Consider the following 12,790-nt stretch of genomic DNA (forward strand, 5'->3'; position numbering starts at 1 on the left):
ATTGTGAAGCACTGTAAAAGTGAGAGTAAAACTATACAGCCTGTTTGAGCGCATTGTGTCATCTCTTATTTTGGACTTTAAAAGTCATATTTGTTTGCATTAATGCTTATCTGAGCTGTAATTTTCGGCAACAGGTCATAACTGATTGACACTGTACTCTAGCTTGGGGTATTCATTTCCCCTGGTGTCTGCTCTCCTCTCTGGTATCTTCTAATGGCTTCCCGTAGTTCCCATGTCCTGTAAAACAGAATTCCAGCTCTGTCTCTGCCACTGTTCGGGTCAGTGAGTAACCAGCCTGGTGGATAATAGGATTTCCTTCAAAGGGACCCGTGAGCTGACTTTGCCCCGCCTCTTCATCATATGTGCACCGACGTCAGCGCGTAGCATGATCTCCGTTGCTCCGTCCGCAGGCTCCATCTCCAACCGGTTTGACCACCGTGAACTCAACACCGACAGAGCCCGGGCTTTAGCAGCATAAACACTCGCCTTTTCAGCAAATCACCATCGGACATGGCAGCAGCCTCCTCCAGTCAGTGCAGGTAGGACGGGAAACGGCTGGATGCTGGCACTGAAACGAGCCCCATATTTGTGTAGCCTATGAGAGATGACTGTTATTAGCATATTACAGTGTGTCGACGTTGTACATGTGAGGGAAGTGACTTAAGAGCTGTTCACAGAAGCCAGCCTGTGAACAGCTGACAATAAACTGTTGTCTTGACAGTTTATTCTAAGGATTACAGCAGCCAATCAGATATTTTCTCTGCCTATGACGTAAGCACGTTGGGTTACAGGTGGTACATTCCTAAAGAATACAGAGCAGAAAATCCTCAATTTTCTTTTATTGACACAAAGTGCATTATCCTAACTTGTTTCCGGAAAAGTTAGAATAACTTTTCCGGAAACATGTTTTGCGTTTGCAGTAAAACATGTTTCAGATTCAGAGCATTGAGTCTATGAGCAACAGCCCTGACCGGTTAAACTCGTTTGCGCGTTCAGATTAGAAACTATGGGCCTGCCAGAAAGGCCTCCATGAGTACAGAAGCCCCACAGCACCACGGACAGCTCCGAACGAGACCCCGCAGAAACTGGCCTCCCGTTACTTAAGATGTTCTTTAGCCTACTGGGAGATTGTCTTAGCATTTCATTTAAAAATGAATGAACGTAGTACAGATGTAAATCAAAACAAAAGGGTCAGTGATTGTAATTTAAGGCGTTTGATATTTAGTTACTATTCATTATACAAAATATTAACAGATGATGCAGTTATTCTTAAAAGTAATATGAATCAAAATAGAATATAGCCTCTGGAGATCTCTATACTTTCTTAAAACTTTCTGTGGACTTCACTGATTCACAAGAAGGAATTCTGTTCCTTGCCATTTTGAGAGAATGTCCCTATTAATTTTGCTTTTATTTGCTTCTGTAAGCCACTTAACTTTGACCCAGGATGACTCATCCAAGTATATATCAACTAGAAGTCTGCATACACTCATCATCTACATAACTGTCTTATTATTTGGGGCCTTTATTTAATCCCTGTTTTATGGTGGAAGTATTTTTGCAACAAACAAAAACTGGATGCACAAGTTTGAATATATTTTTGATTTTTTTCTAATCCACGAAGAGCCAAAATTATACATTCAGGCCCAAATATGTATACTCTACTACCAATGTTTTAGTGTATGTTCCCTTGAATATTACAACTCAGCCACTTGTCTTTTGTCTTTTTCAAGCTTGCCATTTTATAAGGAAATGAGATGGGTATTAAAATCTCTGCACAGTTTGTTAACCACTCTTTGGGAAGAGTGGTTAAAAGCTTACTGAGGTTTGCAATTTATCACACTTTGCTGGTAGAGTAAAGCTCCATGTTTCATGAAAATAAAAGTTTGCAAACAGATTTTTTTTTCAGGAGTGACACACCCTTCTTCATTTTTATTATTCTTGCTTAAAATGATGGTTTTATAGACTGGCTACATATTGTACAATCTGCTGCTGATGCTTCATTTCTTTAGTCTGTGGGTTCATAAATCACTCATTTTAAAAGCGACTCTCTCTCAGTGACCTGCATTCTGCCAATGAATGACAGCAGAAGTTAAGTTGTCACTTGTCTGTCAGCTGTCTCTGTGGTGTTTGTTTGCAAAAGTGGCATTCCAACTTGCAGGTTGCAAACTCAGAAGAATAAAAAATTGCAAGTCCTGTTTTTTGTAAAGTGAGGCAAGATGCAAAGCATAAACCTATTCATCTCAGTCTGAATATATGCATGAACTGCTTAAATGTTTGCAAGAATGGATGAAAAATCACTATCGAGACAGAAAACCTATACCTGATCATTTGTTTTAAAGCTGGTTTTGAGTTAGAATTAAAAAAAGAGAACAAGGGCAAAACCTGGAAAGACAAAACTCCCAGGGCAACTCAAATGCAGCAGTCATCCTAGATGGCAGCTCCAAATTAGGCTCAAAGTCATCAGGCTCGCTTCCTGAAAACACTGCAGCCTGAAGTCTCACTTCGTCTTAATAACAAAGGTTCGGGCACAGAGGGAACATTAACAAGGTGATCGCTTCACACAGATTTATGATTAGAATTACACACTGTTTCTGACTTTGTTTAATGTAGCACCTTGGGGCATTTCAAATCCAATCAACATCTGGGAAGAATGATTTGTCTGGCAGAATGCAGAAAACCCCAACACTGTTACATAAGTGTATTAGTTAAACTTACTTGTACTCAGAGTTCTATGATAATCACTTGAACCGGGCCTTAAAGAGTTTTTTCTTACTTTGAGACCCTTTTTTTCCCCACTCTACAGTTTTAAAAGTTCCCTTTGTGATCCGAGTCAGTCCAGAGGAACTTGTTTTTCACCGGTGTGTTTCTTTTCACCAGAGACTGAGTCAGCATGGTGTTTTTGTTTTTCAATTTATCTACTGTAGCTGATTGTTTCTTCGTTCAGTACACTGCATGTTCATTTTACAGAAGTGTCTCTTTCTCTATACTCTGTACCGCCACAGTTGCTGTCATCTGCTTAATAATCCCACCAGCATTCTCAGAACCTTTATACTTTGTCATTCTTAGCATCCAGAGTTGAAAAGCACACACATCCCTAGTAATGTAAAAAAAAATAAGTTTATGCTTTGTACAATTAATGCAATTAATGTGACACATATCATGAACAACTTTACTTTGTTTATGCACCCTTTTGATTCTGTTTCAGGATCCAGTCTTCTGCTGGTGGTCTATGAACATCCTATTTACTTACTATATTTAGCTAAAAAAAAAAAAAAAAAAAAAAAAAATCAAATCTCTATATTTTGAGCTTCCTATCAGACTTGGTTTAGAGTCAAACTGGTTTTTGAACTGTTGAAAGACTCTCTATGGTTCCAACCACTATAGTTCACTATGGCAATCTTTTGTTGATACGCAATGATGCGTTTGTGTTGGACATTTGAAATACTGATCAAAATCTTCCAGTTTGGTTTAAACACATTCCTCAATAAGGTTTAAAACATACGACTTGCCCTGGACTTTAGAAGAACACAAGAGATTCCTGTCACTTGCAGAACACCACCAGTTGTTTGCTGGAAACTTCCTTTATGTCCGTCAATGTTGCTACCAGTCTCTTCCCTGACCAGTTTCCGTTGTGTCTTTTCATCCACTATGAAAAGATGTTCAGTGTGCTGTCACTGTCGTCCATTTTGGTGTGAAAGGTTTTGTACTCCAAACTAGGACTGATACCTGTGTATAATTAGATCCTTTTAAATATTTATCACTTCTTTGCAAGCTTTGGGTTTGGCTAAAGAATGTTAATGAGCAAATCTCAATGAAATCAAACAATGGGAGCTGAACTGTGCTTTGGGTTTAGTAAATTAACTGTATTTGATTTGAGAAAGATTCAATGCATAATTTAAATTAGAAGGTGCTGACACAAAGTCTTACTTTTAGGATGTGCACAGTTATGCAACCGAGTAATGATACCCTTTTTATTATTCATATTTTTATACTGACAGGTTTGTATGTTTTCTGTTGAATTGCACACAATATGTCAAAATAAGGAAGAGAACTGTATGAAATGATCAATGTCTTGGTCTCATCTATACATCACAAAATGCTGGTGTTTTAATGGTCTCTGTACATCTTTTAGATAAACAGCAAATGCTTCGTATCAGTTTTTATAGTGTGGAACTTTTCACCAATCAGTGTCTACCACAATTATTTAGAGATATGTTTGCATTTTCAGTTACAGTTATGAAGAGTACAAAGAGACTGCGGACTGGTTGCTGTCGCAAACAGAGAATCGTCCTAAAGTGGCCATCATCTGTGGTTCAGGCCTGGGCGGTCTGGCCGAGCTGCTAGATGACAAGAACATATTCCCATATAAAGATATTCCACGTTTCCCCACCAGCACTGGTAAGATGTTTTCTTATAGATTGAGTTATTATGGAATATGACCAAGTTAATTATAGGCTTCTTTATAAAATTCTTCAACTAAATTGTAAGGTGAAATATGGGTTGGATGATAAGGTCTTTAAGGACCAATTGTGTTTTTCTCTAATTTCTACCAGCCTTTCTAATATCCAATTATTTATTTCATAGTATGCATGGATCAATCAACTCTGGAAAGTCACCACGCTACTGTTTTAAAAATAATGACCAAAATCATGATGCTCTGTCACCGCCATGCTCAACAGAAGGGATGAAGGTCTTCCTTCATTTTTCTTTATGCAAACTAAAATGCTCTTTTTTAGCTTAAAAAATTGTTTAATCTTAATTAGGTCTTAAAATTAAAAAATATTTCCATAGGCAAAAGTGGGTTCACTCATCTAGATATTAGTGTTTTCATGCAGTTCAAATTAATGAGGGAAGCTTTCCATTTCAGAGAAGTTACGCTGAGTCACTCTTGAATTTTAGTGTGTATGACATTTCTTGGACTACAGCTCACGGTTAGGGGAGCAAAAGTCTTAAATTTCCAATATTTTTACACAGTATGTTTGTGGATTTGTAACATAATGCACTCCTGAAAAACAATTTAAACTTATTAGGTACTTCAAACAAATTGGGCATCAATACATACCTGATTCCAACTGACTATAGCCCAGCACCTCAGTCTAATAAAGTACTTCAAGATAATTGCCTCTCATTAATTAGAGTAAACATTTAACTGTCTGGTCTCAGTGGTCTAACTGAGTTTACTTGTTGGAAAATTGACAGAGGTTTTCTACAGAAAATAGGGTCTATATTTCAGGCTTAGACAAACTTCCAAATCTTTTTATTAAAAACCAGCAGTGCCTCCTAGCAGCAGTTCATTCTGTCCATGTGTTGTGCAGTGCAGGGTCATTCAGGCCAGCTGGTGTTTGGAAAGCTGAACGGCCATGAGTGTGTCTGCATGCAGGGTCGATTTCACTTCTACGAGGGCTACAATATTCACACGGTAAACTGCTAAATATATTGAGATGCTTTGCTTTTGTCTTTGTGCAATGCATGTCCTAGCCTCTTGTACCGTTGGCTACCTGTGCTTCAAATGAATTCTGAGAACAAGATTTCTTTGAGTGAGACTGTAAATCTTTTTTTGTTTGTTTGTTTTATTTATTGATTTTCTTTTTGTTTCTGCCAGTATTTCTAAATGGCTTCCTTTAATAATAACAAAAGAGATTATCTGCATTTAATTTGTTTTTCACCTACCCTAAAAGTGTCTATTTTTTTTTCATTTAGGCATTGGTTGTTGAATTTTTACCGTTAGGGATTTAGTTTGTATATAATTTGTTGATTATTTATTGACTGTTAGTGACCTAAATTTGAGGACATTTTAATAATGAATATAATAATAAATATATTTTTATAACCCCTCACAGTAACCACTAGGTTAACCATAGTATTTTAGAGTGGGTAAAATAAAATAAAATACAAGAAATTAAACAGGATAAAACACAAGAGACAGTAGAATAAGCTTAATTTAGTTTTTACTAAATTAAGCATAGTCTTAATTTAGTAAATACTAAAACCAGGAAAACTAATTACAGATAAATGGATACAGGTGAGAGAGGAGCAGGTAAGGACAAATGAGGAAAAAATCAACAGCTGCGATGGGGAGCAGACTGGTAAGTGAGGTGAAAAAACAAGCAGAAACAAAGGGAATGGAAGGGAAAAGAAAACTGTCATGCGGTGTGTTTTTTCCGTAACCTTTATTTACCCAGCACTGGTACCTATTTCTATGTACACATTGCTGAAACCTCACTGAGAAGGCAGTGAACAACGCAAATGATCCCACGACTAACTGGGCACAACAGGTGAACTTAAATACACTGGGAACAAACAAAATCAAGAGCAACAAAACAGCTGTGATAATTATGCCCAGGTGGCAGGCATAAGGAGAAAAAAGGAACGGAAAAAACACGCCGCATGACAAAAACCTGAACCATAAATAGAAATAGATATTAATACAAAGAAATAAATCCAAAGAACAAACAGCAACAAATACTAAACTAACACAATTAATAAACTAAACTGGCAAGATATAAGAAAAAAACAGTAAATGATAAAAGAGAAAATAACTGAAACACTAGAGGATCATAACTCTTATTTCTTTGCTGTTTGTTATTCTGAAATGCACATTGGCCTCTTCTTCCTTTTCAGACCTTGCTGATGCAAATGATATACTATCCAGGGTGACTGATGTCAAGCTGGCAGTTTAATCTCTGACTTTGTCAATCACATTGCGGCAAACATTCACAGGCTCTGCAGTTGATCTATAAACTCTGTCCTTCACTTATTCTGGAATTTGTACTGTTCTTTTTTATACTTTTTAAGTGAAGCTGAACTCCATCTTATGGAAATTCTGGAATAATCCAAGAGAAATCTCTATCTTCACCTTTAAACGTTAGATCTAAACCTTAGTTGTGACATATATTTACATGTTTTGGTTTTCCAACGTGGCAAAACCCAGGCAATTTTTGTGGCTACATTTCTGGCTAAGAATTTTCTTGCTGCGTTGACTAATCAGTTGAAAAGCATCCATTGTGTGTCAGAATGTCAGTGCAAGACTGGCCTTTGGCCCCTGGCTACTAGTTTTACTTTACTACCAGCTTTCATGTGCCATCTCCTCATAAAATAGCCCATATAACTTGACAGTATCATAAAACTCTGGTTCATGAATACGGTACCAGCAGGACAGATGCATTATAGGCCTCTTGTACAGCACATTAAGCTATATATAATATCCATCCAGATGAAGAATGCATAGTGGTGAAGGATTGCAGATTTATTGTGTTCTGTGAAATTTTCAGAAAAGGAATCCTTTCCAATTTTAAAAGGCTGGGAGGTGAGCCAGCAAAGTTCAGCCACATCAATTCAGGTTGTTCCCTGTCTTACCCAGCAGTTTGTGATTTCTGTTGTTTGACCAATTGTCTTAAATAAAATACCCAAGAGAAAACAAAGTGACATCTATCCACCTATCTATCTTCTATACCCACTTGTCCTGGCAGAGTCTCCACTGTCTTTGAGCAAAAGGCAGGACACATTCTGAACAGATCGCCAATCTATCACAGGACAAAACAGAAACACACAGGAAAGGGAAGGAAGCCAGAGTACCAGGAGAGAACTCATGCATGCACAAGGAGAATTCTTGCAGAACTTGCTTTAAATTCAGTATTGGTCAATTTCCTTTAACTTTTTTTTTCAAGGTAACACTTTTGTTCAAGTGGCTCTAGAAGCACTGACTGTATTCTCAGCCCTCGCTTTATGAATCTTAAGGAGCTGACTGAGCCAGGTGCTTCTGCACCCCTTTCAACCTTCATTTTTTCCTTTCCCTCAACATTCCATTAATATGCTTGACACAACACTCTGTGAACACACAGCTTCTTTATCAAAGACCTTCTGGATTATCCCCCTTGTTGAGGGTGCCATGTTCGTATTTCTGAAGAACCTAGCTACATTTTGTTTTTCGCTAGCTCCAAACCCTAATTATCTAAATTAGCATAAACCGATTGTTCAAATAGATAACTGTTTGTAATTAATATATTTTTGAGATTTATTTTTAAAATGTAATTACAGATATAAGTTAATTTTTTAATTATTTATTTTAATTCTCCTGCATGTTTGCTTGTATTACCTCATTAAAACCTGCAGGCAAACATTTTTGAAAATAATTTTAACACGGCATTGAGATCAGTTTATTTCGTTGTTACACACGCGCACACACCCCTCCTGTGGTTCTACACCTCCTATCCTGTGTGGGCTGCAGGTTCTTAGCAAAGACCGCATTTATAATATGCAAAACTCCAACAAAATATGGCACTGTTCTAAAGTGACAGCATTGACCTTATCAAGATCTAAGGGCTCATAGAAAATATTTTTAAACTAACAACACGCCTTCATTGAAAATGCAATATGTGTTAGAAAATAGAAAAAGGTAATTCTCAATCACGCCTGTCATGAAGGGGAGGAGCTGTCAATCATAGGCCATCAGCTGCTCTGTAAAGGTTAACAGTTGCTGAAATGTGCAGGAACCCACAGTAATAACATTTTGCTCAGGCTATGAAACATTAACTTCTCATGTGATTTGTTCTCAGCATGCTTCCTTTTTCTGTCATCACATAGCAGACAATAGAGCATGAATGCAGATCATGTTTGTTTGCAGGTGACATACCCAGTGAGAGTCTTCTTCCTGCTTGGCGTGGAAATTCTGATCGTCACAAATGCTGCCGGCGGCCTCAATGGTAGTTACAGTGTGGGCGACATCATGCTAATCAAGGATCACATCAACATGCCTGGCTTTGCTGGTCAGAATCCTCTGTGTGGACGCAATGACACAAGGTAGAGCAGAAATGCATAATGCAATCTGACATTGTGCCTAGTACACTGAAGCATGACACATTCATTTACTGTTGCTGCAGGTTTGGAGTGCGTTTCCCTTGCATGTCTGATGCATATGACAGAGAGCTCAGGGTCCTGGCTAAGGAAACAGCGGAGGAGCATGGCTGTGGGAGCTTCCTCCAGGAAGGCACTTACTGCATGCTGGCTGGACCAACATACGAGACAATTGCGGAGTGCAGAGCTCTGCAGAAGCTCGGGGCTGACGCTGTGGGTGGGTACAGCGGAAGCTCCCTCCAAGAGATATCTGCTTTGGAGATTTATTTAAATTAATTACAGACTTTTAGATAAATATGAATACTTTGTTTTTATAAGGACAGACAGTGCACACACGAGATATTCAAACTGCATGTAAATGTGGTCTGCACTTTGACTATATGGAACAGGAAGTACCAGCAAACAAAGCAGGATTACCAGAATGTAAATGAGCAAGTTGCTTGTAGATCTGTAACAGCGGGACAGAAAAGCCTAATTATTTAAGTTTTAGCCAGATGAACTTTGTTGAGAAGATTTAAAACCAAAATGGTGGTAACATGTAAAATCTACAACTCTTGCTTTAGTCTCAGAACATCTAAAAGATGTCTGCGTAATTTAAATGCTACTATTTGCATCTCTTTCAATAGCAGCATGTGCTTCCTGTCCAGGTATGAGCACCGTTCCTGAGGTGGTGGTGGCTCGTCACTGCGGACTGCGTGTTTTGGGTCTGTCCCTTATCACCAACAAGGTTGTGATAGATTATGACAGCAGTGAAAAAGCAAACCACGAGGAAGTGCTGAAGACAACCGAGCATCGGGCCAAGGACCTTCAGAGGCTTGTTGGTCATCTTATCCCTAAGCTCTAATATCTTTCGATCAGAGATCTGCTCTAACAACAAAAAGCACTATAGTTTCTTAGCTTTGATCAAAAGGTGCAAATGGGAAATCTTCAAAAATACAAATACTTTTACACATTATGAGCCTGCATAATGATCTTTAGCAGTTCAAAGGTTGCAAGTATATAAAGAAGGGTTCTATGGGGCATATATACATATATATATGCATAATCTATTTGCTTGCTAATGGCACTGCTACTCCATGTATGATTTAAGATTTAAGACTATTTACTGCTAGACTATTTGCTGCTATTTACAGGAGTGAAGGGTGATTATTTGTAGTTAACAATGCACACGGCTAAAAACATTGTGAAAACAAACAAATGTTATTACTTTAACAACAACTGTCCTTTTATGTGTACCAAGCAAGAACTGACCCACGATTAGCTCTAGAACAAGTTTGTTCAGAAAACCAAAGAAAAGTGAAGAAAATTATTTTTTAAACGTTTCAGTCTGTTGTTTTGGAAAACTTCAGTACCTACCGAGACATTCTGGAACAGCCTTTCACCTTATTTTTATCTTTAATTATATGGCTGTGGAACATAAAACAAGCCAGAATTGAAGATAGGTCATTTTGGAAATGCCTGTTTTGCACAGCTAAAATTATGTTTTTTCATTTTAAAAATGAAATGCTCACCTGACCATCTTTTTGTCACTGGTTAAGTCCAGACATGGGACCAGATTGAAATAAGAATCTATTAACTTAAAAAATATATCTTTGATGACCTGTTTGATAGTTTTTGCACATTAATGGACATCCTCTGCAGCTTCTCATCTCAGGTTTTACTGTTGCATCTTTTATATACTGTCTAAAGTAATCTACATCAAGTTGCACTTGTATCGCTGGTGGTACGGCTCTGTAACACTGATCACCATGTGTGTCATCAGAGAAATGTCTGGGAACAGAAATAAGAAATTTAGGGGGAAGCTGAATTTTGTTTTTGGGAAGTTCATTCTTTGTAGTACAATTGGTGATGGTGAAAACATTTTAAATTACCACTCAGAAACTGCACATGCAAGAACAACAACAGGAACACAGTAATGTTGTCCACAGTCGTAATATTTCTGTTCTGACATCCGTACTGCAGGACTACTGTGTCATTCGTCCTGGGCTGCCTTAAATAATCAAGCCTCTAAATTGTTTGACATATTTGATGGCTAAACTTGTGTACTAGATTGAGTGTATTGGTTGTAATACATATAAGACTTTATGCACGCTTTATAGATCTCGTTTGCCTGTAAGGAGAGTAAATTTACAAGTCATATTACAAGTTTGGAGATAATTTTAGATCATATTGTATAGCCATCTGTGGACTTTAGCTAAAATAGAGCTAAAGAAAGCAGTGTGTTACCACCAAATTAGAAAAGTGACTCTACACTAAACTAGCTGTTATTTACAGGAGTGAAGGGTGATTATTTGTAATTAACAATGCACAAAAGTACTTATTTTTGCTCTAAATCAGTGTAAATCGCACAAAGTAATTTATTGATGAATGCATTTATAATTAAAATATATAGCAAAATATTTTTTTTCTTTAGAATTGAATTAAGAGCTGAATCAGTTTTAGAACACTTACCAGAAAGTGGAAAGGCTTCTTGTTAGTGATTTTATAATAATCTTCAATAACTCACTGAAATGAAAAGCTACTCTCAATCACTACAATTTACTTATATGGAGGTACAGCTGCTGGGATCCAATTTGCACACTAAGCAAAGACAACACTGTAATAACAGGAAGGAGATATAGTACCCCAACCTGCAGTTTTCAATCTGCTCTGTACTGCCTTGGAAACACTTGCCAGCTTTCCTTGACTGTCTCATTCATTAGAGCTGAAAAGGGCAAGAAAAATACAGGATCAGCAGTCAACCTCTTAAACCATTTGGATCAGGCAGAACACCAGGACACTAATGGAAGTCTTAAAGGGGAATTATACTCAAAAGGAAACAAACAAGTTGCCCTTTTTCAAGAGGAACAGTTTATCTTTTGTCAGGGGTATGTATGAACACAAATCAGAAAGGTGCTATTTTCTGTAAATAAATATGTATGACTCAAAGTTTTGAACCATTTTAGTCTTATTTTCATCCATCCATCCATTTTCTAACACCCTTGTCCCTAGTGGGGTCGGGAGGTGCTGGTGTCTATCTCCAGCTAACGTTCTGGGCGAGAGGCGGGGTTCACCCTGGACAAGTCGCCAGTCTTTCGCAGGTCTTATTTTCATATTGCTCTGTTTTTAATTGTACTAGAACTGCTTTGTGTGTTTCTAACTCTGCTGACTGTATCTAGCACTCAGGTTTAAAACCAGTTCACTTACATTTTAATGTACACAATGACAATGTTCTTGAAAAATGTTGCTGCTTTCAAATAATAAAAAGAAAATAATGCAGAACACATTTGAACGCTGGTATTTTCTGAAATGGATGTTGGCTTTTTTTGTGTTTGACAATGTGTATAAGTGAGAAGCACAAAACTAGTGTTCACGAGAAAGAAGAGTTTCTTCTCCTAAGTCTAATAATGAGGATCAGTTAAGAGGGAGATGAGGGCAAACCAACACTCACCTCACTCTCCATCTGTCACTTTAGCCACACTTAAAACAGACGAGGTAGCTGTGAGACTTAGGTGAAGGGGAAATGGCTGTTCTGTGCTCCGCACCATTCTCTTACATTATTCATCCACATGCAGCTTGTAGATTTTCAACTGACTGTGTAGATGAAATATTAACACAAATGAGGCGGGCAGCACGATAACACAAACACAAACCCCATGTTTGTCCAAGATGCATTTACATGCACAACAAAAAGTGAGACAAAGATAGGATGTAAACAGCCAACCCTCTGTTTGGTAGGAAAAGGGAAAATGACTACTTACATAAAGGAATCATTATTTTTATGGTATCTCATGGTTTCTTTTAAGAAGTAGTCAGTTACAGTTCATGGCACTGAGAGTCATCTCAGATCTCAGATCTCAGGATTAGGGGTTAATTCATAATATAAGAACCAAGCTAAAAGCTATGAGATTGGTCCCTATTAAATAAAGTCTAATACTGTATTGCATCAAACTGC

The 12,790-nt window shown here is 37.7% G+C and overlaps 1 protein-coding gene across 1 annotated transcript; it reads left to right on the forward strand.

The window, feature by feature from the left end:
* The first annotated feature begins 327 nt into the window (after positions 1–327).
* Positions 328–12,117, forward strand: LOC102235967 (purine nucleoside phosphorylase-like). Its single transcript, XM_005796231.2, has 6 exons — positions 328–539; positions 4,232–4,401; positions 5,319–5,422; positions 8,627–8,802; positions 8,883–9,073; positions 9,504–12,117. Exons 1-6 carry the CDS (start codon positions 511–513, stop codon positions 9,698–9,700), a joined length of 867 nt encoding a protein of 288 aa, XP_005796288.1. The 5' UTR covers positions 328–510; the 3' UTR covers positions 9,701–12,117.
* The last annotated feature ends 673 nt before the right edge of the window (positions 12,118–12,790 follow it).

Source organism: Xiphophorus maculatus, chromosome 2 (assembly GCF_002775205.1).
Source record: "Xiphophorus maculatus strain JP 163 A chromosome 2, X_maculatus-5.0-male, whole genome shotgun sequence".
Classification (NCBI taxonomy): Eukaryota; Metazoa; Chordata; class Actinopteri; order Cyprinodontiformes; family Poeciliidae; genus Xiphophorus; species Xiphophorus maculatus.